Source organism: Balearica regulorum, chromosome 1, assembly GCF_011004875.1.
Source record: "Balearica regulorum gibbericeps isolate bBalReg1 chromosome 1, bBalReg1.pri, whole genome shotgun sequence".
Classification (NCBI taxonomy): Eukaryota; Metazoa; Chordata; class Aves; order Gruiformes; family Gruidae; genus Balearica; species Balearica regulorum.
In genome coordinates this window covers 215852195-215880167 of record NC_046184.1, presented here as the reverse complement: position 1 = coordinate 215880167, position 27973 = coordinate 215852195, and the positions used below count along the sequence as shown (strand labels likewise).

Here is a 27973-nt window from a genome sequence, read left to right as displayed (position 1 = left end):
TTCTGCCTTTTTATTTTCTTAAGAGGAATTTCGAGGCCATGTGGTTCTGATGAATACCTTGAAAAATTCCACTTAAAAGAGCAAAAAAACTCTACACAACCCAGAAAGGATCTTTAAAATAACTCATTTCTTCTTCACAATACAGACAAAATACAATCCACTTCCTCTTAACAAAAAGCAAATAAAAACAATCCACAATGCATACCATTGTTATTATTTTTATTATTATTGTTGCTCTTATAATTAGAAAACAAAGCTAACGCTGCTTCCCTGAACAGGGGGTAGCTTTTGCTCTAGATGAATAAACCATGGCTCTGCTGACATATTTAATCAAACTCTGTCTGACTGATGAAACTGGTCCTGAGGGGAAAACAAAACAAAACAAAACATGTTGTACATGTTAAAGTCATTAATCTCAGGTGGATTTTAAGTTTCCTGTTCTTTCTCCCCCTCTCCCAAATCTTGTTTTCTGCTCCATCTCCCACGTGTAGAGGACAAAGTCATTCCTGCGCTGGCTCCCAGCTGCTCTTGGGAGCGAAGTGATGGTGTTTCACAAACCTCTGCCCAATGCAGGGAAAGAAAACCCTTTGTGGTGGGGTGAGGGTGCTAAGGACAAGCGATCCCAGGACTGAATTTTCCACTTGCTCACCACATCCCCAAATACCTCCAGAGCCTCCTCCCAGCATCTTCCCGGGGCAGGTAGCCCAGAGCTGGGCAGCGCAAGCCCAGCTCACTTGGAGGATGCTAATGGTTGTCTACAGGGATCTGTTTTCTAGCAGGAAAAGGGATGTTCCCTCAGGGACTCTTTTATCATTTTCCTGACAAAGGCACTGTTAATTGTATTCAGATTTTTGCCTCCTTTCCACACCCCCCTTCCCCTCAGCAAGGGCTTTTGTAGCTGCACATGAAACACTCGTGGGCTGCCTGCTTTAGCATGATTAAGATACTTTCCATCCAACAATCGGATGGGAGTTTTCTATAATGAATGTTATTTGCCTGCCTTAGGGAGCAACCTAAATGATATAAAACTGGAAGAGGGTGAGGATGGGGGGGAATTCATCAAAAAATATAAAACCAGCTGGATGCATGCAAGGTCTAAATCCTCAGATTTGGAAATAGCTTAAAGTCCAAACTGTTTTATTAAATCACAGATATTTTTTCAAATGAATAAATGCTACAAAGCCACCAACATAATACTTTTCAAGATAGCTTACCCTTTTCCCTCAAGGCTAATAGTGTAATATTTTGAAATAACAGTATTTATGGGACTATATCAGCTGTATTTTCCCAGCTAGTGTAAATCAACAGGGCTCTGTAGTAGGACATGGAGCTGGGCCAAGCTATACCAGCTGTTAGGATCTTGCAGGGCATGTTATGAGAGAGGGAACTGTAGCATCACCCGACAGAGACATTCACAATAATTAAACCCATGTCATTCAGAAGCTGAAAGACCTCAGTGTTTTGGAGCAAAGCCCTGAAAACTGGTTGCTGCGGGGCTGGGGAGTGAAGGAGACTGGTACATGAAGGTCTTGCCCTGCCGTTAGGGATATATTTTCCTTGCAAAACTGGTTTGTGGTGAATGCTCTCCCAAATATCCTTCATGCTACACATGCACAGAAAATAATTTGGCAGCCACATTTTGGACTTCTGTTGCACTGAGCATTGCAATTGAGAGCAAGGACATTTCTCTGTTCTGGCCTCTCTGTGCTTTGCTGCTGATGCCAGGAGGCAAGCACCAGAGTCAAGCTGCAAGGAGCAGGATGCACGAGTCATTCCACCAGTACGGTCCCACGTGTCCTGCTTTCGGACTCTCTTTTTATTCCTAGTTTGTATTAAAAAGAAAAGAAAAGAGAAAGCACTGCCTCCCTCTCATAGAAAGCCATTTTCTGAAAAAAAAATTAGACAATGCCAGACCATCGGGGGGAGATGACCCCAATTTGCTGGATGAAGCAGGGCTGTGTAAGAAGGGAGGCTGCAGTTTATCAGACGTTGCCCTGTGCATGACTCTCATCTCGGTAAGGCACATCACCCTGGGCACATTGCTAATGCGGGGTGCAGCCACTCTGGAAAAGGACCCTGAAACATAGGTATTATAGTAAAACTGGTGTAGAGGTGTTAATTCATAGAGCAACGGCCTAGGACACGGGATGGGTCCACACAGACTCTTAGCTCAAAGAAACAAAATTCAGATAAAGCCCATGATGGATTATCTAGAGGAGCCAGCAGAGATTTTGAGCCTGGATGCCCCAAAATGCAAACCTCGAAACACTGCAACCATTTCAGTTCAACATCTTCAGTAACAGACAGCTGTGGGCAGAGGCAGACACAAAACGCGAGGTACCACGGTGGTTAAAGTTCTGCTGAAGCGTCATTTCCCACCTGATGGACCTGCAGATGGCTGGTAGGCTTACTCACATCTTTTCATGCTCTGCAAAGTTATGGTTTCTTCTGACATGGGAAAAGCAGCTGAGGAATATGGGCCCGACACTGCAGGAGTGAAATGCAGCTGAAAACAATGTGCATATAGAGCATTTCTTCCATTTCACTATTTTTTCGCCAAGCAGAAAGACTCAGGACATCAGCAAGGGAGCAAGAAAAAGAGTCATTACAGAATAGCATTGAAATGCTCGAATTTTTCTTCGGTCAGAACATCCCTGCCTTGCTGGCTTCATCAGAAACTGAAAATAAAAATAAAATTCCTTAAAAGAATGAAAATAGACCGTTTCTTTACATATCAAATGAAGCCAAATTCTGGCTTTGGAGAGCAGTGGGATTTGTGCCACCAGCCTGTCTGCATGTCAGCCTAAAGACACCTACCGCTCATCACACTGCACTGCGGAGACATTTTAGTCCACCAGCTTTTATGGGGTGACAATAACACAAACCACTGACAAACTACCAAAGGCCTCTTTCTGCCTGCTCGTCGCTGGGGGAGGGAAGGAGGCGAGGAGACCAAACCCCTTACAGCAAAGCAAAGAAGCTGAGGAGTGCAAAATATCTCTAATTTTGCTCTATAGCCCACAATGCTTTTCTCCTCCAGCTCCCCAGGGCTGGTCAGAGACATGTCAGAGGCGGTTGACTCCTAGAGAGCGGCTGGCTCGGGAAAAAAGAGGATTTGGAGGAAGACTGCGGTGTTATGGACATATTTCCCGCTCGGAAAGTGGCACTGTCCTCCCCCATTTGTGTAGGAGTGATTTTCTGGCTGCTTACAGCACTTTGCTTGGGGAACGGGTTGCCCAAAAATGATCTGAAGGACCTCACAGGCTCTGCTGCCTTCTGCTCCTGGAGCAGACATCCTTCTTCAATGTCACCTTTCCTAACAGGGACACAGAGCTGGATGCCCATTGCAAAAAAAAAGAGCAAGAAAGGGAACCTAACCTAAACTAAAACCTCCACTGCACAGCAACTCCTCTCCACACGCAGGAGCAAGGAGCAAACCACCCATGAGCGGTATTAGTCACGTTTGTTATTAAGCTCCTCGGGGTCACCGGGATATTTTACCGATGAGAGCGATCGCTGATACAAAAAGCAAAACAAGAACGGTGACTATTCCTTTCTCCAAGTGCTCTGTTTCATTGTCTTGACCGTATCTTGGCTAATTCTGCTCAAAACGAGGAGGCTGGGGAGACAGGGAATAAAGGAACTTATCTATCCCACGCCAGCGAGTGCCTCAAGCCATACTCTTCTCCTGTCCTTGGGAGGGAAAGCAGGGTTGCTTTCCAAGTAGGAGAGTGAAACATAATAATCTAACATTCTGCTGTTGCACCAGTAACTCCAGCATTTATTTCATACTATTGTTAATGCTTGTTTATAATATATAGATATATTTATGTAGGAAGTAAAGTAGACGAAAGCGCGAGATATATCTTATAAATATTTCTGTATGTCTGCATACAAAAGAAAATATGTACAGCCACAGATAGTGGTTCTCTGCTGTGTCAGGGCAGGGCCACGTGAAGGACTGGCACGTTCCCACTCCTTTCTGCAGGAATAGCCGCTGTCCTGCAAGGCTGCACTCCCTGCAGCCGGGACCGGACCTGTTCCGCTCTCTGCAGTTTTTTAGGGCTGGGCCAAGAATTTTCAGGGGGAAAAGAGGCAGCAGCGTCATTCCCTAAGGACTTGATGGCCCGATGTGGCAGAACATCGGTGGCTAAGGGCATCACACCCAAAGGGCAAGAGAGAAAGAGAGCAGGAGCTGGGTGGGTTTTTTTAACTTTCCCCACTGGATTTTGACTTTGCTTTGTTACTTTATCCTAACGGCTCTGCTATGATCTTGTGGACCCCACAAAGCCCTTCTCAGGGTACCCTATTCTCACTGCCTCCGGGATCACACGGGAGTTTTTGCATGGCTGAATTTGAAACCCCATCCAGTCTGGAAAAATCACGGACAGCTTTTCCTGCAGCAGTAACTTCAAAGTCGCAGACCTGCATAAAAAAAAGGTTAAAACGAGTTGTTCATTTCAGGGGATTGACCTGAAATCTTTCCACCTTTATCATTCGGAGTGGATGCTTTCCATGCTAAAAATTAAGTCTTTGGCAAAAAAAGGCAGTTATTGCTGAAAAGTTGCAGCATTTTCCCTTCTGGGATGGTCCTAATTCAGACTCAGTACCTGTGCTAGAAGGCATAGGCAGGTGTGGGCCTTAGTTATTTTCAAACAAGAGTTGCTTTTCTTTCCCGGGGAAAGTTTCTACTTTTGTTTCTCAAAATACTAAGGCACTTGATGGCTGGACGTCATCGGCAACCATAGGAAATATTTTGGAAGAAGATACCATCCAAAGTGATTTTTTTTTGGTCTTCTCAGAGAGCATTTTATTGGAGAGGGACGACACTTGTGAGTTTGGTTGGGTTTTTTTTTAAGGGTCTTATTTTTACTGGTGTGATTGCTTTTTTTTCCTCCTACCATCTTTCTTCAAGTCCGTGTCTTTACAAGATAAATGACGTCTAGTCGGGGAAATGTTTTCTCTTCTCTGAATAGTGCTGGGGTGCCGCTGGCGTCTCAGCTCCCGGGCGGAGAGTTTTCATTTGCACACATATCTCTCGACAGTCCTCTCGCACTTTTTACAGGTCACGTAGCAGCACCAGTGGTACTTGCAGTGGCATCGCTCCACCACTTTGTCCATGTAGGGGTTATAGCCTCTGCCGCAGCACATCAAGTCGCAGCTGTCGCTCCCGTTGGAGGTCTTGTTGCATTGCCTGGAAGGAAAGAAATGCGGTCAGCAAGTGCAAATCCCTGCAGGGCTTTCTAAACCAGTGTCCTACGGTGATGCTGGGGCCTGACAGCTCTGCAAGGCGAAGGTGAAGCCAACACGGTTGCACCTCAGCTGCAGCAAGCACATGGCAGGAGGGAGCACCCAGCCGAGCAGCCCTCTACACCTGCAAGGGAGGCAGGCAGAGTCCCAGGGCTGCGCTCACATCACCTGTGCTCATGCCCAGGATTGCACTTGCATCACCTGCTCTGACACCCAAAATAACATTAAACTCCTTTTCCGACTCTCAGTTCGTGCTCAGCAGCATTCAGGCTGCCTGTCAGCCAGGGCAGGCAGGACATAGCTCCTGTACAGGCGGAGGAGCGAAGCTATTGTGATATGTCCACCAAACCAAAAGCGCATAGTCCCTAGCAATCTGTATCCCCAGGCAGGCTCCAAAGCTGTCTGAAAAGAGCTGGAAGGAGATGATACCCTAAAGAACAAACACTGGTGTTTGTCCAACACTACCTAACCTGAAAAGGATGGTGGAGGAACCCTGCAGCCACAGAGTATTTGCACAGGCTCTGTGCCAACGATCCCAGGCTGGGAAAGCTCCTGAGCAGGCTGTTACAATCACAATACAGCTCTGACCCTATCAGGGAAATCACAACCGAAACTAGCAGGGCCAGACTCTGCTCTTTCTCCTCTGTGTGTCTCCCAGCACGGCACAAGCAGGCGGGGAGGTGGCCCTGTACCACCCCGAGTCCTGACCCAGGAGCAGGCAGCACGGCAGGAGCACAGTGTAGGATGACAAGTCGCCAAATATCACACGGACTTCCACTGCTTGTTTTGCTTCTGCTTTTAATTAAAGCCAGACCCGTTGGGATAAGTTGGCCATTGTGTGGGGTTCCCTCACTTTGTCCGCTTGCAAGCAGCTGGCTTGAGGTTGTCAGAAGTAACCCATGAATTGGGGGATCTCTTTCATTGATCATGGATCCCCAGCCATTCTCAAAAACCAGCTATCTCATTCTCTTAAAATACTCCAAGTTGGGTCACCGGACATGACAACACAACAGGTATTGACTTTTGGATGAGATTAACCATGTCATAGAGATGCCATTTGTCCATGGTCTGTAAAGATAGCCCAGGGTGGAAGTGTTCATGTTTGGTCAGATGCTTGGCTGGACACTACAGCCGTAGGGTAACAGATCTCATTACGCACCCACCACCATGGGGCTGTGAACTTGATGTTGAGTCTTGAAATTATTATAAGACAGGCAGTTTGGAGACAGGGGGAATTCCTGACACCTCTCCTAAATCTTATTCTGTGTGGCTGTTTTGGACAGAAACACTCTAAGGCTGGTTTGGGGCAGGGAGAGGAGAGAGGAGCATGAATTGGAATCTTGAGCTGACTCCATTAATACATGAAAACAAATCCATGAGATTTATAGGAATTCCTCATGAGGTAATGCTTTAGGAGAAGTTACGGGATTAATGAGGTGTTGAGATTTTGTTCTTGTTCTTCCCTTATTTTTTTCTGACTCAGGCGGGCCTCCTGTTTGTTATTTCTGACTTGCATTCCTCTCCAGGTTCAGTGTTTAAAGGCCCCCACCCTGCTCCCCCTCATTCGGGAGTGTGTGTAAATATTTACAAACCTTTGAAAACCTCTACCGAAGCCGAAGTCTGCAACCACACTGAGCATGTTTGCCTAACGCTGAACCAAAGGCGTTGTTATTGCCCCTGCGAGCCAGGGCCCCTCCGCCAGGAAACCTCCAAATGACTCCTCATAAATGTATTAGTAAATGCATTAAATATTCGAAGCGAAGGTTCAAATATAGGCATGTTGACATTAGGAGAGGGGAGGGTATTTGACAACCTTACTCAGCTTTACCGGTGGATGGAAAGGTTGTTGCCCGGAGGTTCACCTAGGGAGGATGGGGAGTCTGCAGAAGCACAGTGATGGATGTGCAGAGCATCTGTGCCACCTCGTGCTGAGACCTCATTAAAATGGCCAAGAAAAGGAATACGGGTCCACTCTGACTCCAGTTCACCACTGAGGACGTTCAGTCCCCAAATGTACAAGGTGCCCAACAGTTAAATTTACCCCATTCAAACAGAGAGCAAAACTCTTCTACCTGCTGCATTGAGACCTGGGAATCTCCCTTTCCTTGCACCCACTCCTGTGGCTGGCAGAAAAAAAAGTGGATCTTCTAGGAGATATACCTTTCCATAACTGTCCCCATCCCACCCAGCCTGAAATAAAGAAAGGAGAAAACCAAAATCTTACTGAAAAATCCCCAAGCTTACCTCAGCTTTGGATAAAGGAACAGGGACATTCTGGATGGATGGGTTGAATGGCCAAAACAAAGCTTTTGTTTGACCCCATCCTCAACATAAATGGGCTTCTACAAAACTTTCCTGACAATGCCACTAACCAGAGATTTTGTTTTCTGTTTTAAAGCATAGGCCTGGATGAATTATCTTTATTTTCTTTAAACAAGCCGAAACAGAGGTACTTTTTCTCAGCTGTATCTATACATACAAAAAGCAAGTGGGGGAACACAAGGAGCCCAAAAAACAGAGTTTACCCACAGAAGCTGCCCCCGAGTGTCTGCTTTCAGAGCCCACGGCTGCGATCTCACCAGGCTCCCCGCTGATGGGTTAAGTTCAATCTCATTTGTTTTGGGGCTAGTCCAGCACGATTCCAGCAACTCAGAGAAATGCCCTCCTCCTGAGCCTCAGAGAGAAAATACAAAGGCAGGCGATTGCATCTTAACACAACACCGTAACCTCTAGAAGCAGTTGGAAGACCGGTGAAAAATGATGCTTCGGCCGTAATCCCAGCCAAGGTCCTGGCTCAGGAACAGGCTTTTACATTGTCACAGTGCTTTTTCCCTTCTTTATGCAAGAAGGGAGGAGGTCAGCCCTGCTGACTAGACAAATCCTACTCAATATGCCTGTCCAAAATCCCCCCTTTCCAGCCCTCATTTGCAGAAACATTGCGGTACATCATACAGCCTCATCATGGGGCTGGCTCCTCGGCTGAGATGGTGAAGGACATCCCAGCACTTCTAAGAGTCTTCCCCCAGATGGAGAGGCTAAGCCATCTCACAGTTACCTCCTGGGGGAATTTTAATTTTAAAAGCAAAGGGGAGATGTCACACAATTTCATTGTGGATCCCGGTTCACTTCTGTCCCATCAGCAGATATAAGGATAGATTTTTCTGGTTGCCCAGCTGGCATCTGAGAGCCAAAGTGAGGCCAGCTCTGTATGGCGTCACCCACAATAATGACATATGATGACAGGGATGGGCGAGACGTCCACTGGGACCTATCAGTCCTATTGATAAGTGGAGAAGCTGCTTACTAGTACATAAGAAAAGTCATGCTGGGTCACAGCAACTGCCTGCCTGACCCAGTACATCTCCCAATGGCAGTGCAAGACACTGTTTGGAGAGAACAACACCAATCCGGCCACTTTCTGTAGTCCTTTTCTTCATACACCACCAGCACCTGGGCTGTTTCATTAGGGACGATCGAAGGTATGTTCCTGCCTAGACATCTCAGTATCCCTTTGTGGCCATCCTGGCCATGGGTTTGTCTCGGCTCTTTCTGACCTCAGGGAAACCATCTGCCTCCATGAACTCCAGCAGCCACGCATCTCAGAAGACAGTACTGCTATGTAAAAAGTAATTTATTTTTTCTCTTTTAAATCAAATTCCTATTCATTAGTTTAGTGCCCCTTGCTCCGATAATGTCAAGTCATACAGCAGTATATAAAAGAAAGAGAAAAAATAATTCCAATCCCCCAGGAGGCATGTAACACAATGGACATGGGCTAAAAATACATCAAACTGCACAGCTTCATATAAGATTTTGAAGGCAGGATCTTAACTACTTTTAAATTGCTTTCTCATCCACAAGGAAAAACTAGAGATTGACACTGAACAACTGTACGAAAGAGTTATCAATAGTACATGTCAGTGAGGAGATGTCAAGGGAGATCCTGGAACCAGCCTGTATTTTCATTAATGAGTAGAGAGTGAGCTTCAAAATCTGTGGATAACGCTGGGGCAAAAGGAGCTGAGAGCATTTTGTGAGAGTGGATTAAAATGCAAAGTAAGCAACACGCTTTGAGAAAGACTCAGATAAATATGGGAATGTTCCCAGGAGAGTCAGAGGAGCAGTTCAGAAAGTAGAAAAGGTTGAAGGAACTGATTTAGCAAAGTTTGTGAGAGGTCTCTTCCCATCTGTAAAGATCATTGCAAAAAAAGGAGACAGAGGAAATGTTCTTTATATGCTGAGGAAAGAGGACAAGAAATTATTAGCTTTGCTTCAGATTATGATTAGTTTGAATTCAGATTAAGAAAAACATAACTCTGAGGATAGTAAGGCCCTGGAACAGGTTGTTTAGGGCAAGTGTTTTTAAGACTAGAGTAGAAAAACCCATTCAGTAACAGCCCAGGTGGTCTCAGTTCAGTCTCACTTCTAAAAAGATCAGACTCCATGGAAAGTCATTCCCAGCCCCGACGTTCCCTAACTCCAACGCTGTTTCGAGGCAGAGGGACTAAATATGTTCAGGATTACTGGTTGCATTTTTTTATCCCCTGAATTTACTATCTGCTACAATTTTACTGATGAAATTGCTCTTTCCACCAATAAATTTATTATTCACAAATCTGTTCAGGAAACCCTATGGTCAAATCCAGGTCTCTCAAAGTGGGAAGGATTCAAGAGAAGCATCGCTGGCCCAACCACTGAGATGGGCAGCAGCTACAAGCACATTGCCCTGGGGAAGTTCCTCCACTGCAGGTGAGAGGAACAGAAAGCTGTTGTTTTCCTGATTTTCCTTCAGTTTAAACTTCTGGGACCCTCACAGAAGAATTATTTGCTATTTGTTATTCATAATTTGTTAGATCCCATGAAAAAAAGGGTGGCACACCTGATATCAGTTCCAAAAATTACTAAATCATATACATTATAAACTACTCAAAGCCAAAGTTCATCATATTGCTTCTTGGGCCTTCACTGAGTGACAGAAACAAAAACCAAACACCAAATGCTCTTGTCTACCCATAACTGCCACTCTTCCCCATCTAAATATAAGGTGCTTCTCCTAAGAAATTTCATTGCCTACGTAACTTCATGCATGTTCCTAACCCAGGAAAACACACCAGCCTAAGACACCTTGGGAGATGCTTAAGACTAATATTTTATATTGCAGAAAAGAACGAATACGTGAGCAGGGGGCAACCACCAAGAAATGGTTTGTTGCCAAAGTGAGTCAGTGAAGGAGTGGTGGCTGATCAACCCATGCCGCAGCCCGATTTCCGCAGCGTAAGAGAGGTCCTTCCCATCTTCAGCAGGGAGGGAGCAGCATTCGCTTGGCTCCAAGACTGCTCTGGGAAAGATCAGTAATAAACAGCTCAGTTATCTCTGCAAGGCTTCAGGGGCTGGAGGCTTTTGCATGCGTGGCAGAATTTCCCTTTCCTTGGATTCCTTAAGGGACCCTAAACAGCCTTTGAAATATGATACGTTGCACCCTGCTGATAAAGAAGGTTAATACTTTTGCTTCTTTTCTCACAAAAGAGATCTCAATTTTATAATCTGCTATTATTTATCATTTTCTCAAAGCTGATAATGAATTTTTCAGGCAGGAGAAACTGAGCTACGTTTTTAAAAGATGTGTTATAGGCTGCTTTTGTCCAAGAAAGCTCCGAAACTGGAACATATACATTTTTTCCCAGTGGTTAATTTGTTGTATTGAAAGTTGTACAAGCCACTTGTTGCTCCACAGATCAGCTTCTTCAGATTTTTTACTATGAGAGTGTGACGGTGGCATATAAGCACATGGAGTTTGTCTGGAGTCGATGAGGGCTGCGGTTGCAGCAACCCTGTTTGCAGGAACCTTGGACACCAGTTGCAAAGCTCAGCTCCTTAATCAGATTTTGAGCACTTCAAAGAGCCTTCAAATCTCATGTTCGGGTTCAGCTCCCTGACTTTGAAATCTGGATACACCCCAAGTGCTTGGAGGCATGCAGATTTCCAAACCATTTCTAATTTCAACAAACTATGAAAGGCCAAGTTGCCTTAGAAAACATTTCAGGCTTGTTCCGAAGAAGGCTTTGAAAGTCTTTCAGCTAAGAGCTCTGAAAGGCTTGTGAGTGACCGGGTGCACATTTTCCAAGTGGATTTTCACGCGGTTCCACTACAAGGTAATTCAATTCCCTTTCCTGCCTGAAAAACACACAATAAGTCCGCATAATGCGAGGGATAATTAGAGAGATGGAAGCCGCTGATTAGATTATCCCTTCCACCCACCTGCCGGTGCAGGATTGTTCCCTACAGCATACGCTGAAACCCAATACATCCAAGGTGTTGCAACTGAGCCATCAACCTCTGTCCTGCTTCCAGCATGCTCGGAGCAAGCACCGGACCTGGGGGAGAAGGGGGGGCGGAAAGGACTTTTTCTCCATATGATGCCAAACTACTCTTTTTTTTTTTTTTTTTTAAAGAAAATGCAGCAATCTGAATTTGTAAATCTGGTAACAGGAAAAGGGGTTGTTAATGGGGTCTCCTTCCCACTGCACCCCTTTGGAGGCAGAAAGCGGTGCTGGAAAGATGCTGGAGATGCCCAGACCGAGGTCTCCTGGAGCATGGTGAGAGGGGTCTGCACTGTAACACCCCATGGGCTGATCCCTGCACCCATGCTCACGGCCAGAAAAAGTCCAAAGAGTGAATAGGCAGGTGGTGGAAGAAGAGAGAACACAAACTGAGGGACCACCACTAAAAATCCCCTTTTGATTGCATTTGCCATAAAAGACCTTAAAAATTAGCCTAGTAGGAAACAGTGGGATCTCCTCCTAGAAAATTTTGACATGCAGAAGGATAAAATGTTAAGATGCCTCCGGGACTTGACTTATAAAATAAAAACCTGTTTGGGTTATTTCCATGTGAGCGTTTTCACATCTTTGCGGAGTAAGAATGAATCACATTTTTCCCTGCCCTCTCTAACAGCATCCCTTTTGTGCTCCTTCTCCCTCATCCCTGTCATTAGGCGCTATCTCTGCAGCCCCGCGGCCGGCTGGAACAGAGCCATTGCGTTTAAAATACATTTAGATGTCCTCTCTGTGAGAGAAAAAATGAGAAAGGAAAAAGGCATCCATGGGAGGAGGAGGTTAGGGAAGCTCCCCTCCTTTTCCCTGCAACCCCCCTCCAGGAAGAACGGACCGATCTGCAAACATATTGTGTGCATTTTACACGTATTTCCTCTGCTAACTTAATGCAGAAAAAGGGCTGCTATGGCTTGTGTCACGTGTGCCGATTTTGAGACACCGGGCATCTTCTCAAGAGCTGGCAGATGGATTGCGATGAAAATGAGTGTAACTACACATGACCTTAAAACTTGGCCCGAGAGATGCCTGCAGCTCAACACAGGACTATCCTGCCCTCCTCCCCTCCCACAGCCATCACCATCCTGCACATCCGAGAATAACGAGTATTTCTTGACAGGTTCCTTTTGAAAGTCATCCCCTCCTGCCTCAATATCTCGGTCCTCTAAATCCTCACTCAATCTCACTTCCCGTGGACCCTTGCCTGGCAGGCTCACAATCGCTGCTGTCACCCAACTCGGGATAAACGGATGCCTGCAATACACATTTTCCTATCCTCGGAAGAAAAAAAAAAATCATTCAAGACCTTGACATATTTTTCATCCTTAGCTGGGATAAAAAGGCAAAATCTGCTGTAAAATGAAATTAGATGAAGAAGTCATGCCTCCCTCCCCCTTAAAAGGATTTCAGCGCATAGAAAATGTTTTACTTGGCAAATCTGTAATGAATTCAGTTTGGTTTTGACACAACCTGTTGATTTCACACAATTCCTATAAAACTAATTTCCAAATAACCTCCAGAATTATTTTTTTTTGTTGCAAAACAGAATGACACAACAAAGACGTCTTTTTCAAGACACAAATTTGTCAAAATCCATACAAATCCACAAAAACATCGCTTTCACTCATATGACATTTTCCCTCAGAAACCAGTTTCAATGCATGCTTTTTCCCTACAGTCCTCAGTGACCCATAAAGATCTTCACTTGCTAATTACTGCTCCACCACTGGGCTGGCAATGAATGTCAGCCTGGTGTTCCCACCACAGAGCTGCCAGATAAACACTGTTGTAGAGCAGTCCAACCATTGGTTTTGGTCCTAAAGGAGGATATAAAACTGTAAATGCCACAAAACATCAAAGGACAGAAAGGACACACTTGTCTCACTCAACTGTCATCATCTCCTGATCAGCTCCACCAGTTAAATGCTGATATATTGTCTATGGAGTTGTGGTGATATTAAATGGCCATTGACAGATTAAATGGCCATTGCCAAAGGATATCTTCTAAAGTCCCCTCACAAAACACTTTGTATGAATCAAAGGTATCCAAAGAGGATGTATCTTTTCTGCTTTTGGGTTATTTACTTCATTTCTGTCACAGTAAAAAACCTTCACTGCATGGAACTTCTCAATACACAATGGAAAGACCAGTACGTCCAACAAGAGTTAAAATTAAGACACCCCACAAAAGGGTAGACGCGTGCATCTTGCAGCCTGACTCTCTGGGTCTCCACCACTAAGTAACATAAAGAACAAAGAAGAATTATGAGAACTATCTGAAGAAAGCCAAGCCAGCAGATAGCAACTAATGGGACAGCCTGAAATCCAGCCACCGCAGCCACCTAACAAAAAATCTGGAAATTTTGCAAAACTCTAGAAATACACAATTATTTGGCTGTTGAAGGGTCTGCTGCCCACCTAGAGGTGCTCAGCGTGCTGAAACATGGAATTGGTTTGTCTTGGAGGGAATTAAACAGGTCCTGGGAAGAGACAGGCATGTCTGCTGCCTGTGAAAGGGACAGCACTGTGCCCAGTGGAGGTTTGGGTATGATGACCTTAAATCACAAATATTAATGGGATCAAGAAATTCCTCTGCAGAGACATCAGCAATATGAACACACTTGGATTTTTAAAATGCAGTGGAAGAAAAGTCCTAAAAATTCATCTTTGTAGTTTACAGGGCTTTTTTAACAGCTGCCTGGGAGCACTGATCCTAATTGGGTTAACACTTGCTTACTTAGAGGAGCCTTAAAGTAGAGTAATAACTCATCACATCAGCAATGAATGCAAGAAATGACTTCAAGAGACTCAACACAGTAAACAACAGCTGCTCGATCCTTACAAGTTCCTGCAGAGGTGAGCATGATACCTTTCAAAAGGTATCTTGAGCCTGCCTGTGTAATGAAAAAGGTGTCTTCAGCCTTGTCTTGGCCACAGTCACCACTACTAGGCTTGGGCATCTGTAGACCATACCATATGTTAGAGATGTCCTTTACCTGCATGCATGTGCTGCCTCCCCAATTATTTGCCTCTTATTCACACATTTTCCCCTCTTCCCCTTCCCCCTCCGGGACTCAGAGTGCAGTCAACACCCGCTGCAGAAACCCTCACCTGTCTTGGGTCCCATGCGACCCCACTTTCTCGTTCTTCATGCAGAAATCGGGTGAGCTCTGCAGGTAAATCAGCTCTGTCTCTTTAACCGGCCTGATATCAATATCCTTTGGCACGAGGTATTTGCGTGTGCCCATGGGCCGGTGAACGACCTTGGTGGCTGATAAATACTTGTTTTTGAGGTCCAATGCAATGTCTCGCAGCTCTTGAAGGCCTTTCCAACAGGTCTTGATAGAGCATGACCCAGAAACTCCATGGCACTTACATTTCATTTCAAGAGAGGCTTTCAAGACCTGCAAAAAGGAATGCAGGAGTTAGGAAATGCCCTTCTCTTACCTCTAAACATCCCACAAGCACTTTCTTAGCTGGGACTGCTATAGAAAATGACTGCTGCTCTGATTTCTGCACAGTCACTCTAGAGTAGCTACTGTGCGAAGGGAATGAGATCCCACAGCTCCTTGGTGATCACTATCAGCGCAGGGCTGCTTTCAGCAAGGCACCTTTGCAGCCAGCAGACAGAAGAGTATTTTGAAATTTGATCAGATATCTACATAGGGCTGCATTTCCACCCTCTAAATTCCTGAGGAGCTGAAAATCAAAGCAATCCATAAATAGAAAATTAACATCCATTTCTGCCTCCAACAGCTTTGGGCCTTGGGTAACAGATGTCAAGGCTCTGATGAATTCAGGGCACCCTCACCCTGCCTTTCTGCTGGCCATGGGGCAAAAAGAGCCTTTTACTTTGGTTCTGCACTAGTCTCATTTCTGTAGGACATGGCAGGATGCTGCCAGGAAGGGATGAATGCACCAGCCATGGCAACGCTATGTCCCAAGCAAAAATCTGCCCATTGCAATTAAAACAAAACCTCAAGACATTACCAAAAAAAAACAAACAAAAAAAAACCAAACCAAAAAACCAACCAAAAAAACCAAACAACAACAAAGAGATAGACTGGGAACGGTAGAGAAAAACACCCAGGGGAGGCAAATTCAGCATGGTTGTGCTCTGCAAAGGTGAGTTCAGCCTGTAGCTACGCAGTCAGCTGCCAATGAACTCAACATGCTCCAAGTTTTATCTGCTCCAGTGCCCAAGTGCCGGCAGCCCTGGAAGGACTAAGCTGTGTGGTAGGACCAGCCTAGGGAACCGCTGCAGCCCCAGAGGTGGGTGCAAGGGTCACTCTTACAGCCCCTTATACTCATTTCTCCAGCTGCATGGAGGGCTGTGATGGGGATTTGCACCTCGGTGCACACCAAGCACTACGCATGGTAAGCATTATCCCTCCACTGGATGCAAGCTGTTAAAAGTGGCTTCTGCCAGATAAGGGAATAATCACTAGCGAAGCAGTCTGAAAAGGAAAAAATCAGCCCTCCTGGCTGCAGGGATGGCTGGGAGGCAGCTGCTGCTGGACACGTCTGGCAGATGATAATCCTCCACGCTTACGCAGCACTTTGCGTGTGCAACGCCCTTGGCAGAGCACAACGAGACCCATCCCCACCACACCTCCTGGGGTAAGCAAGCCAGAGCCATCCTTGGCTGTGGAAAGGGTGGCAATGAGACATCCCACCCACGGTTAGATAGGGCTGATAATAGCATTCAGGACCTCCTGAGTCCCAGCGTGAGTTATGTAGTCACAGTCTTCAGCAGGCCAAAGGAGTTCAGAGCAATCTGGGAGAAACCTGCTCCTTTCGCTAGCTGATAGAGACACTGAACCTCACAGAGCGACCGACTACTACAGATGATTGTACAATTACAATAACTCTCGTGGATTTGTTACCTGTCTCCCTACTTCACTGTTGTGCAGATGCATCAGTTTATTGGCTTGTGATCCTGATTTTTTCATCTTCATGGGAGCATCTGAAAATTTGGACCCCATGATAAGACCATAGTTGAGGTTGTCTGCACATCCTCCCCATCGATACCCAGGTCCAGGTGTCTCACCTGGGATGGGACCACAGGAACAGCCAGGGAGGTCCCCGGTGGTGCAGGCTCTGGCAATGGTGTGGCTGATGGCAGCAGCAGAAAGGGCATACACAAATGCTGACTCCCTTGTACCTGGAAGAGACAAGAGCTCCAGCTCAGCCTCCTAGGACAGCTAAAGGCTCCCCAAAAAGAGACCCACACCATCTGTGTCCTACAGAGCAGCAAACACACCAACTTGCTGCAGCTGAGACCTCCCATGGCATCACCAGCTCGGAGCACATCTCCTAAGTAAGATCTTTAACATGAGGCAACATCCCAGCAGGGCAAGGAGGCACATGGACTTATGCAACTTGTCCTTTGTGCTGTGATCTGCTCTTGGACCATGTGAAGAAGTCCCTCATGGCCTCTTCTGCCTCCTTTCACCCCTGTGCTGGAGGATGCATGCTGGTAGATCATGGAGCTGGCATGCACGGAGCTGAGGGAGGAGATGGGAGGCTGTGAAACTGCAGCACAAGTGTGCAAGGATGCTCTGACCCATGAGAGCTGACTGTACAGCTTCACTCATAGCATGTGCTGCTTGACAAGTCTGCGTGCCCTGAACAGCAGCTCCGTGGCTGTGAGCAAGTGCACCATGACTTCTAATGAGATGAGCAGATCACATTGGTGCCATGCTTTGTAAGAGCTGTGGGAGACCAGGTCTTGGACTCAAGAGCTCCTGGATATGACTGGCACCATAACGATGAACGTGGTTTCAGAGAATAGGACAACTAGGGTATGCAGCCCCTCTGCATCGCCCCTGGCAGCACAACCCTAACCCAGCCCCAGCACACATACACACAACGCTGGCTGACTCTACTCACTCATGTCCCCGGCTGAGCCAGCAGTGCTGTTTACCTCTCTCTAAATCCAGCAGGTAGTTAGGAGCCAGCTCAATGGAAGAGCAGTTCCAACGCATGTCTGAGAAAGTTTTACGGCAGGTCTTTATCACTTCCCGTGCCGCCTGGATGATGGTCTGCATTAGCTCCAGGTTGCTGCGGCACAGCTGCACCTGGGAAACCACCAAGCCTTCGAGCTGCTTGCAGTGCTGGGTTTGATTCAGGGCCAAAGCCGAAGGAGTCTTGGACAGAGCTCTGAGGAGACAAACACATGCAAAAAAGCATTAAAACCCGCAAAAAAAGTTAATCTTCAGGTCAATATTAATTTCTCCACTACCTCCAGTGCAGTGAATGCTTTGGGTCTGTGTTCGTCTTAACTTTAGCTACCTGTAAATAAGTGTTTAGTTTAAGCTGGTGAGAGAGACGGGCAGCTTTTAAGAGTGATTTATCTCATCTAAAGTAGGTGTTTAAGGTAGGTGGGAAGAAACACCCTCCAGAAGTGCGCATTTCTCTCCATCATCTAGGGGAGCCTGGACGAAGCTCCTGGGGCATATGCCAACTTGACTGAATGTGTAAATCCTTATGGGAAGGGCTTTTGCTAAAGAATGAAGAGGACAGACCTCCCAACAGAGTGAAAAATGGCCCATCAATTCCATGATAACAGAAAGCTGGATCTTCCAAGACTGTGGTATTTAGAAAAAAAAAGGGGGGAAAAAAAAAAAAAAGCAAAGTTGGTGTTATCAGTGTTTCGCATTCAGCATCTGTCTCACACACTCTCTGAGGATTATGCTAAATGTCATGTAATTAATTATGGAAAAAATGCCCTGCAAAGCCTAGGGAAAAGCCACCAAATTTGCAAGACAGATGCTTTCCCTTAGAGTTAACGCCAAGGGCCTCCACCAATTCCATCACTGTTGCACATAGATAAGTCTGTTTCTCTGGTGTTCAAAAATGTAGTGCAGTAGCACAACGAGAGTATGTGCATGGTCAAAACCAAGGAGTCCACTAGCACAAGCACGTGTGTTACCACGGGAGAAACCGACAACATCCCAAAGACCCCATTGTTTTTTTCTAGTGTGCAATTGCCAGTGCTCCCAGGTAAAAAAGAAAAAAAAAGCAAATGGTGCCATGCATCGTACGGGGCTGTGCTCTTCTTCCCCAAGCACCCACAGCGATCAGCAGAAGCCTGGTGTGTAACTCTCTTTGTATCTTTATGACCTGCTTAGGGTAGTCATAAATGTTATTCATTCCCATAAAACAACTTTCTAGCTGGCTGCATCAGTAACTGGCATCTGATCCTGGCAACACAACTGCTTTAACACATATTTCCTTCTCTCCTTGTTAAATGTGTTGCCTTTCAGTTTCATCCTAAGCCATCTTGGTTAGCTTGGCTTATTAGCAGACACATTTCTGGGCGCATTTCGCTTTATTACTGTAACATCCAGGTCCTTTAGAAGTTAAATGAGATGGAAATGGAGCTAAAATTGAGCCCTCACCAAGATCGGGGGGTATTAGCTCTGATCTCCGGTTTTCAGGAAAACACATCTATATTCCACCAGCTCCCTCAAGGCTGGCTTCAACCAGCTGCTGTGTATGTTGGAGCTCTCTCCGGGCTGCGTGTAACTGCTAACCCCAACCACGCTTCCAGCAGGGAAAAGCTACGATCCTTGCTAGGGCTGCGTAGGTCTGCAGTGACAAATTCCCAGGCGGCTGGAGTTTGGCATTGCTGGCACTAGATAATCAGTGGCAAACTTGGAAGGGAAACCGCCACTCTGCTAGCTATGTAAATATATACATCATACATATATTTAAAGAGTCTATTAAATATATAGCGAACAGAAGTTTTGGCTGATGAATTTCAAGGGAAAGGAAAAAGTGGAGTATTTAATTGTTTGAAATTATGCCCCGTTGTTCATCTCTGTCCCTTGCACACTGTTGCCCATGCAACACTCTCTGTCTGGAGAGGGGCACCTCCAGAAGGCAACTCACCCTGCCTTAGATGTGAACCAGGGCTGGACCTGAGCTGGTGGAGACAAAACCTGTTGGTGATGTTCTGGGTGCTCATGTATCTCAAATATATCACATCCTTGAAGGTAGAGGCATGAGACTTGGGACAGTATGAATGTCCCCTGACTGCAAACCTCTACAGTGTGGATCTCATGGTGGTCCTTCACGGTCCTTCTTCAGCCCATAGAAAGAAAAAGCCACATCCATCGAGGAAGTAATTAGCCTGATGTGCTTTTAAGATCTACAGTAGGATAAGATGACTCATGCCCTAGAAATCCCCATTTTCTGCTCTGGCTATAGAGGGAACCCAGGTACCGAGCTTAGATGCAGACATCTGGACTGTATAAGCACAGAGCTGGGTGAGATGAGTCCAACCCCTAGCACTTGGCACCAGAAACCTGTGAAAACTTATCCCAGAAAGCCTATCAGCAAGTCTCAGGAACAGGCTGAAATGCAAATCAGGCAAGAGGCCAAAGCAGCTCGTCACTAATAGAGTAAAAATGATAAATACTCCAGCACAGCATGTCCCAGCAGCAAAATAAGCAAGCAGGGTGAGGCAGATGAAACGAGAGAGCTTCACAGCCTGAGCTTCAGGAAAATGAGGAAAGCTCCAGGTCTCCAAGAAATGCTGTACTATGGAGCACTAGCACAGTTTTCTAATCAGAGGTGACGAGTGACACTTTAGAGACCTTGGGATGTTTCACCCAGCCCTCCAGAAGGATGCAAATATCTCCCAGGTCCTGCACCACATTTTCTAATCCTGTATAGAGGTCTTTGGCATCTTTAAAGGACCTGGAAACCTACACTGAGGCATCTGCACCTCACCATTACAGACAAGTCAAGAACAGCAGAAATAACCACCTACAAGTTGGGATGAGACCTGAATTCAAACTGAAACTCATCCCCACTGTGAAAAAGGGGATGTGATACAACGAGATCACATCATCACAGATGGTCTGAAATGATCACCATTAGAGAAGCAGATTTATAATGCAACAAGAAAGAAATTCGCTTTGTGGAAGAGGGAAAAATATCTGCCAGACGGTCAAGAGAGGAAGGACTGCGGCCCCAATGGGGAGAACTCAGTAAATGGCAGCAATGGCTGTTTCTCGTCGAATGTGCCGAGCGCCAGGGAGCCCGCCAAGAATAAAAACGCAAGACGCAGGAAGGTGTTTTCTGAACATCTCCCAGGCCTGAACTTCATGCTTTTGCTTGTGAGAACCTATAATTGGAAACATCTCCAAGTGTCGGGAGGAAAAAGTAAAGGGTAATGGAGATGGAAAAGAAAACTCACAGTTACTGGAGTCGCTTGCTGAGACCAAAAAGTGCATTTATAAATCACAGATCAGGAATGTGAGAGGCCTATTAGGTCATCTAGTCCATGCTCCGACAGCCCAGGTTTGCTCAGTCTCTGTCCTACATTCAGAAATGTCTTCTCCACCCTTTGTCGCTTTAAACCCTCCCCATGGAAAGGCACCAACCTTCCCTGCTCCCCAAATTCTGGCAGCGCTAGGAAGGGATGCCCACTGCCTGCAAAGGACTTTGTTGGGGAACAAAGTCCATTTGTGGGGCAGCAGAAGAGAAATCACCTTCCCCCAGAAGACTCTTGTCCATGGTGGGATTTGGTGGTGGGTCTCCATCCCATCTCCACCTAGTCTCCGTTGACCACCAGCACTGGGAGGGGAAACAGCCAGCCTGAATAAAGCAGCCCTCAGGGAAGAGCAACCTTTCATCCTCAATGTGGTAAAAAAAATCCCTGATAAACGTCTGTCTTTGGATTCACACCCTTGATCCAAGAAGCAGCATGTGGGGATTTTACCTGCTGACATCCCATAAATGCTGCTTTTCACTGTTTCCTCCTCCTAACATCATGTTCTCCTCCCTTCAGTCTCCTGCCCCATCCTTCATTCTCCAGAAAGCTGAGGACAACTTAGGGGTGGTTGTTTGTTTTGTTGTGTTTTTTTTATAAATATACATATTTGGCCCGTCCCTTTAAATAAACAGGCCTCAAACCAAACATCTCCTGCTTTATATATAGCATAGCAGGGCTTTCAATTGAAGTTATGGATACTGACAGAAAACCATAAATGTAATTACAGAGGAAATATGATGCATGAATGGATCATGACTTTCGTTTACTCTTTTAATTATCTCAGGCAGTTAATAAATTCATTTGAAAACATGAATGCTCTACAGTGTTAGGTCCTTTGAGAGGTATGGGCCCATTCCTGCAGATCTGGGCTCCATGAGAAGACTATTCATAGGAGCAGCAGCTTGGGAGAAGTACCTTCAGATCTGAGCAGACATCAATGAAAGCCACACACGGTTTGGTTTACAAAGACCGCTGTGCATAGGACACTGCTTCTGGTCAACCAAAAGGAGAAAAACTCCTTGAATTGAGCAGTGCAGCATTAGTGCCGTTTAAAACACCCTTAAAGGGTGGAAGGGTCTCATCTCTTTCTGATGTGGGCGCTCTCTGGAGGGCATCTCCCCATCATCCCTTGTGTGATGTGACCCAACAAGGTCTCACACAGGGACTGTTGGTGAAACCATGAACTTCTGCTCCAAATTGTCCGCTTTGCGTTCCGTGAAGGCAGTCTCATTTTCCTGCCTATTCTTAAACCCCTTAATCTTCCAGGGATTTGGGCAAAATGAAAAGATTTAGACAAAATTACACGACTGTGGAGAGTGAAGTGTGTGGTAAACTTTAATAAAGAGAAGCAGCAATGGGGGTTTATTTGCATTCAATCTCATTGAAGGTTTTTAGCTGCAGAAACCTCATTTTCTCAGGTTTTCATCTGGAAGAGGCTCACAGGACTGTTACAAACACCTTGTCTAAGCTCCTGGTAGTCAGAGGCAGCCCGTGCCCCTGCCACCCTGCCCTGCATCAGTCCTGGCCTGGGGACCACAAGCTCTGGGAAAGCCACCATGTCCCCTGGTAAACGCTTTGACTGGTTCTGCAAAGCCTTTTCAAACAGAGAAGCAGGATTTATATAGCAAAAAAGAAAAAAAAAAATGAAATAAAGAGGAGGAAGAGGGAGAGGAGTGGGGGGAAAAAAAAAATCCCAACCCTGAAGCAAAAGCTTAAAATAAGAGCTGCTTTCAGATACGGTGCCAAATCCAGCGCTGGCAGCAGTGGGCACAAGGCCATTGACTTCCAGCCCAAACTCGACTGAAGTCGATGCCAGCGGCGAGTTGGCTCACTGAGCACCGAGGAAGGCTGTGGAGCTTTGTCAAGTTTTCCCGAGCTGCCTATGGAGCGAAGAGCAAACTTCAAAGCCGTTGTCCCCCCCCTTCCTCGCCCCCATCCCACTCCCCTCCCGCCATCCCCGTCCTGCAGTCCTTTCACGGCAGCTCATCTAGCAGCCCCCTTGCCAGGCAGACGGTCTCCTTGTAGGCGCCCGTGCCCCGATGTCCCAGCTCCCCCCTGGCTGAAGGAGAGAAGCAGACACTGCTGGGAAGCACAAAATCTTTCCATTTTCTCCCCTGCTTTCTGCTCGCTGCAGAAAGGCTGCGGTATTGCTCGAGGATGATGAGCTGGGGGACATCCCGGGTTCACCGAGATGCACGTCTGAGCCACCTTTTGCTCCTGAAGGGCTGTAATTCAACCACAAGAATTGTGCAGCAAAGCTGACCTCGTAGCTGGGGACAGTGCTCAGCTAGGGATGGCTCCAGAATGCGTGGGGCATGTCCAGGCCACCACAACAGGGACAGGCACGGACTTCCCAAAGGGACTGAGCTCCACCTAAAAATTATGAGATTCCAAATGCCACTGCTTGCTGTCATGGACTGATCCTGCAAGCCCCGCAAAAAAAAAAAAAAACCAACAAAAAAAACCCCACTTGCTGCATTTGGCTTCTTTGCAACCACTCTTGGGTGACACTCAACACAGAAGGACAGTCCAATCTGTGTCTTGGCACCTGGGCAGAGGAGATGCCAACCCCCAGGGAGGCAGAATTGCCTCAAAAGCCACCCTGTGCCAGAACATCCCAACATCTGCAGACTTCTGTGTGATGCACATCTGGCCGCAGCTCCCTCTAGTGCTCATCTGTTTTTCAGCTCTACTCAAACAAGTTGCTTCAGCAACCTGCTTGGCCGAACCCAAACCCCCCTAGGAAAGCTAAAGGGGTGCAAAAGGAGATGGGTAAGATGATAGAGTTCCTACATGCGTTGGTCCTAAGACATCTCCTGTTAAAACCGATGGCTGCCTCACCTCCCTGGCTGCTGCGATGCAAAACACCACAAAGCGATGCAAAAAACCCCCGAAACAACCCTGCTCTAAGGATGGGAAAGTGTTTGCAAAAAGCAGCGTGCAAAAGTGAGACTCAGGGGCTCATATGCATTGAATGGAAACGCTGCCTCTCCACAGCCCTCACCCTGAAAATATCTGTCTGTACCCTGACTTTACACTCGAGCAGCTCAATGGAGCTCGGACAGAAGAGGCCAAAATCAGAAGTTTCTCCAGCAGCAAGAGCAAGTTTACGAGATGCTGACCATCCATGCGCTGCGCTGGATGCTCGGTGGTGCACGCCTCCATGGCAGGGAAGGGCACAGTACCAATTTACAACAGCTGGGGATCTGAACCGCAGAACTCATAAAAATAAGCCAAATAAAATAAAACAAATAGCTCCCTTTTACCTTCTCCCCACTTTTACTAATTTACAAGGGATATTTGCACTACAGGGAAGTCCTAAACGGCTGAAAAGTGTGTTTTTCTTCTCCCCCTCCCCTTGCAATTACATCACGGGCTGCATCAAAATTAAATTTCCTATCACCTTTCATATCAGTCGCTCCCTCTTCCCTGGGCTGGCAAAACCCACCTCCTTATCTTCCCCCTCCCCTCCCAAATCCTCTTTGAAGCTTGCCTCTGGCACCGTGCCTACAATAACGGCCCAGCGAGCAGACCACGGAGACAAGCCCACAACCGAAAACATCTCGAGGCACTTTCCTCCCTCTTCATCTCGTTCTTTTTTTTTCCCCCCCTCTCTCTGTCCATGAGCAGGAGAAGGAAGGGGCAGGATTTGGTTGTACAGCACCCAGCATGCGAGTCCAGGGGCTGGGATTGCAGCTCCGAGGTTTTACTCGGTATTTGGTAGCATCGATCTCTGTTCACCAAGAGTTTACTTGTGCAATTTCCGAGGATTTCCCCAGCCCCAAGGATGGCAGCACCGCTGCAGCGGGGGAAAGAGAGTGATGTGGAGCAGGGGGGGGAAAACTGGCCCGTGTTTCTGTAGAAAAACAAGGGTGGAGAAGGGAGGAGAAACTGCAAGTGGGAGAAAAAAAAAAAAAACCCAAAACAAAACAAACACCATAATTTCGTGAAATCCCAGCTGGCAGCATCCCAGTTGTGCAAAGTGCCCTGGGACAGGGAGCGCAGGTCTCTGCCAGGTTTTAAACAGGTGTGAAGGGTAGCCCCGCGGCACATCTGGATGCAGTTCGTGCTTCAAATGCCACTTTAATCCCAGCTTTCATCTTCCCCACTCGCTTTTCGATACGGGGGGATATGTCTGCTGAAAAAGGGGAGGAGCGGCAACTGCAGCGACTTTCCTCCAACCCCATCCCCAACCCTCGCAGCTTAACCGCTTACCGGCCAAAAAGGCTGCTTTTGCCAGCAAAGCTATTAGGGACCTTGCCCTGCCTCCCAGACTTTTTTCATGTCTACATCTTGTCACCACGCTATCAGGTTCCCTCTGAAGCTCATCTTGCCCTGCCCTTCAGAGGAACCCAGGCCCTTCTCTCTGGATTTAGCACTTTGCTTAAGCGGGACCCTAATGCCGAGCATATAAGTGAGCCCCTCCACTCAGTTATGGGTCTGTACCTAAGCGCCCTGCTTGAATCAGGGTGCCACAAAACAGCTTTATTTCTGTGCTGCACAGAAATAAAGGTTGCAAATGAGTCCAGGCTCTGCCAGCCCATGGGCATATTGCTCTATGTCCTGCAGAGAGGAGATGCCCGCTCTGCGCAAGGTGCTGGTTATACGAAGAGCTGAGTGCCTAAATACGCGAGGAAGCTGGCAGAAATAAATAGCTGGTCGATGTAATTTAGCTGTGGTGACTGCTACAAGGTGTAAAGCCAAGACGGTGAAGAGCAAATCAGATCCTGACTCTTCGCTGCTTCCAAGGTGGTCCTTGGGGTACAGAGACAGCAAATAAAACATGCCCTGAAGTAGGTGACTATTCCTCCCGCCTGACCATGTGCATTTAAACACCCTACAGAGGGATTCACCCTGCTCCTCTTTATGCATACAAAAAGTGCATGTGTGGTCTCAAACAGCTCCTTGCAGTCCAGGGCATCTCCAGGTGACATCTCTTGACATTTGTCTTGGATGTCTCTCTTTGGAGATGGTGAATCCCCATCTGGAAGGTCCTCTTTCCCGTGACTGCATGCAGGGCAGTGAAAACTCTGGCTCCAATAAGACATCTAACTCAAAGATGTCCAAATGTAAGACAGCCTTTATAAAAGGTGTCGTGGGGAAAGTCTCGAATGACAATGATTGGGACAGTGGAATGGGACTTAGACGTAACACAGAAGGAGGAACAAAACAGGTACCTCTTGTCTCAATTTCCCCACCTAACCGAGATCCTCACATCGACGCACTATACCCTACGCAACAGACTCTCCCTGGCGTTGCACTTTATTGTGCCTTTTCTTGTACAGAAGATGCTCATTTGCAGCTAGCCCACATCCCCTTATTTATTTTGTGCACGGCTTCAAACCAGAGTAGAAAAGACAGATCACTCACCAAGGACGTGAAACCAGATGGGTGTTGGAGGGGCTTGTTTGTTTATTTTGCAGTAAGCAACTAATTGATTGCTTGCTTAAGCAAAGAAATGAGATAGTGATGTTTTCACTTTGTTTGCAGTGACATTACCTCCGAGGAAACTCGATCCAGACTTGACCACACTCCCTGGTATTTCTTCACCCTCCTCCCACCCCCCACCCCCCCCCACCTCATTTATAACACCCTTCATGAAATCCAAAGGTTAAAAGGTCCACAAAAAAAACATGTTATCTGTCAAGCATCCCCTGTGGTTGGAGATTGGCCGCATTATCTTAGCTGCCGTCCCTACTGCTCTCAGCTCCTACTCAGCACGACCAGCGGTCCCGGTGGGAGAGTTTCCCAGCGTGGCAGGAGCTAACGCTAGAAACTTCATTAAGTGGCTCATGTGAGCGTTCAAGTGTGTGCCTTTCCTTTGGTATCAATGAGGACAAGAAAAAGCGAGCCTAAATCATGCATATTTTGGAAAGAAGATGGAGACATATTGTTAGCACAAGCCCCTAGTACACACACTTGAAATCAATGAATGCCTGGAGAAATGCAGCGTTTGCTGCTCTTTAAATGGCTTTACAGTGTGCTTCAAATAGCAGTTGCAAAAACGGGTAACAGACCAGCAATGCCTACAAAGACTTTAAAAATGCAGAGAGATAGCCAGGTACTTACATCCATTTTATCCCATAGCAAATCCCCGTCTGCAGAATCAAAGACAGAAAACCAGCTAAGAAAAATCGTGGACTCGGCTTCATTTTCTCCACCGTCCCCCCACTTGCCGAAGGAAATCAGCTTCTCCAAAGTAAAAAAGAAGTTTTCCTAATTTTCTGCACGACGTATTTCCCCGCAGTTTGGGTGTTGCTCCTCCTTGGAGATGAACAACCTGAAAGGAGAGAAAGAAAGAGCACGAGCTCCGGTTAACTCTGAAGTTTAGCGAGTCGTCGCGAGAGAGAGATCTATTATCCCAATTGCAAAGGAGTGGTTTATGAATCACGAAAAGGTTTGGATTATCCCCTCTCAGTCCCCTCCCTCGCCAAGCCTTGATACAACCTTTCGAGTCAACAGACAGACAAACCGTATGGCTTGAATTACACCCTGAGTTATGGTCTGATTGTGTGTTTCCATTTAACCCTGCACATGGCAAGACTTCATTCGCTGCTTCACTTTACCCCCCCCCCCCCCCCCCCGCTCTCCAAAAGGTTTGTGTAACTGCTTGGGAAGAAGGAAAGAAAAAAAAAAAAAAGATAAATCTTTAGACGAGCCCAAATCTTCAGCTATTCATCTCTCCTTTCCTTCTCTCCTGATTTCTTTTTTTTCCCTCCTCATTTTCTGCAGAGAAGACAAATTATAAAAACTGCATTTCCCAACTTCATGCAGGTGCCCATGCCCTGCAGATGTTTCGGTCTGATCTGTTACAACAAATGTGTTTTGCTCTTTCCCTTCTGCTTTCCTTCTCACCTCATTAACTCTGCCTCTCACTTCTTCCAAGTCCTCGGGCACCTGGAGCTCACGGAAAGGGCTGCAACTTCGTAAACATAAAATCACATTTCTGTCTCCGGGGAGCAGCCAGGAGGAGACAAAAGCTCTCAAGAATTCCCTCCCCCCTTGATTTTTTTGTTGTTTTTTCCCTTCTTCAGTCCAAACAAATAAACAAACCAGGTGCAGGACTTAAATTCTTAGAGGGGTCCTCTCTGTCTCCGGGGCACAGCTT

The 27973-nt window shown here is 46.6% G+C and overlaps 1 protein-coding gene across 2 annotated transcripts; it reads right to left on the bottom strand.

Annotated features, from left to right (window-relative positions):
* Window positions 1-107: 107 nt before the first annotated feature.
* On the bottom strand, window positions 108-27861 carry WNT11 (Wnt family member 11). 2 transcript variants are annotated; one of them, XM_075742593.1, is made up of 7 exons: window positions 27721-27861; window positions 26935-27145; window positions 17506-17741; window positions 16630-16743; window positions 16466-16545; window positions 14691-14983; window positions 108-5194 (listed from the first exon to the last, which is right to left on the bottom strand). In XM_075742593.1, the coding sequence occupies exons 2-7, from the start codon at window positions 27015-27017 to the stop codon at window positions 5020-5022; spliced, it is 981 nt and encodes a 326-aa protein (XP_075598708.1). In that variant the 5' UTR covers window positions 27018-27145; window positions 27721-27861; the 3' UTR covers window positions 108-5019. The 2 variants fall into 2 exon arrangements, with proteins under 2 accessions (XP_075598708.1, XP_075598707.1); XM_075742592.1 differs by having other exon boundaries at window positions 16466-16743.
* Window positions 27862-27973: the final 112 nt, after the last annotated feature.

Bases quoted from the DNA above. Each gene is read 5' to 3' on its own strand.
- WNT11 (XM_075742592.1), bottom strand. From the start codon at position 27,017: ATGAAGCCGAGTCCACGATTTTTCTTAGCTGGTTTTCTGTCTTTGATT. The intron at 16,744-17,505 runs GTAAACAGCACT...TGTCTCTTCCAG, and splicing joins CCTGCTGGATTTAGAGAGAG to GTACAAGGGAGTCAGCATTT. The intron at 5,195-14,690 runs GTGAGGGTTTCT...CTTTCCTTCCAG, and splicing joins TCGCATGGGACCCAAGACAG to GCAATGCAACAAGACCTCCA.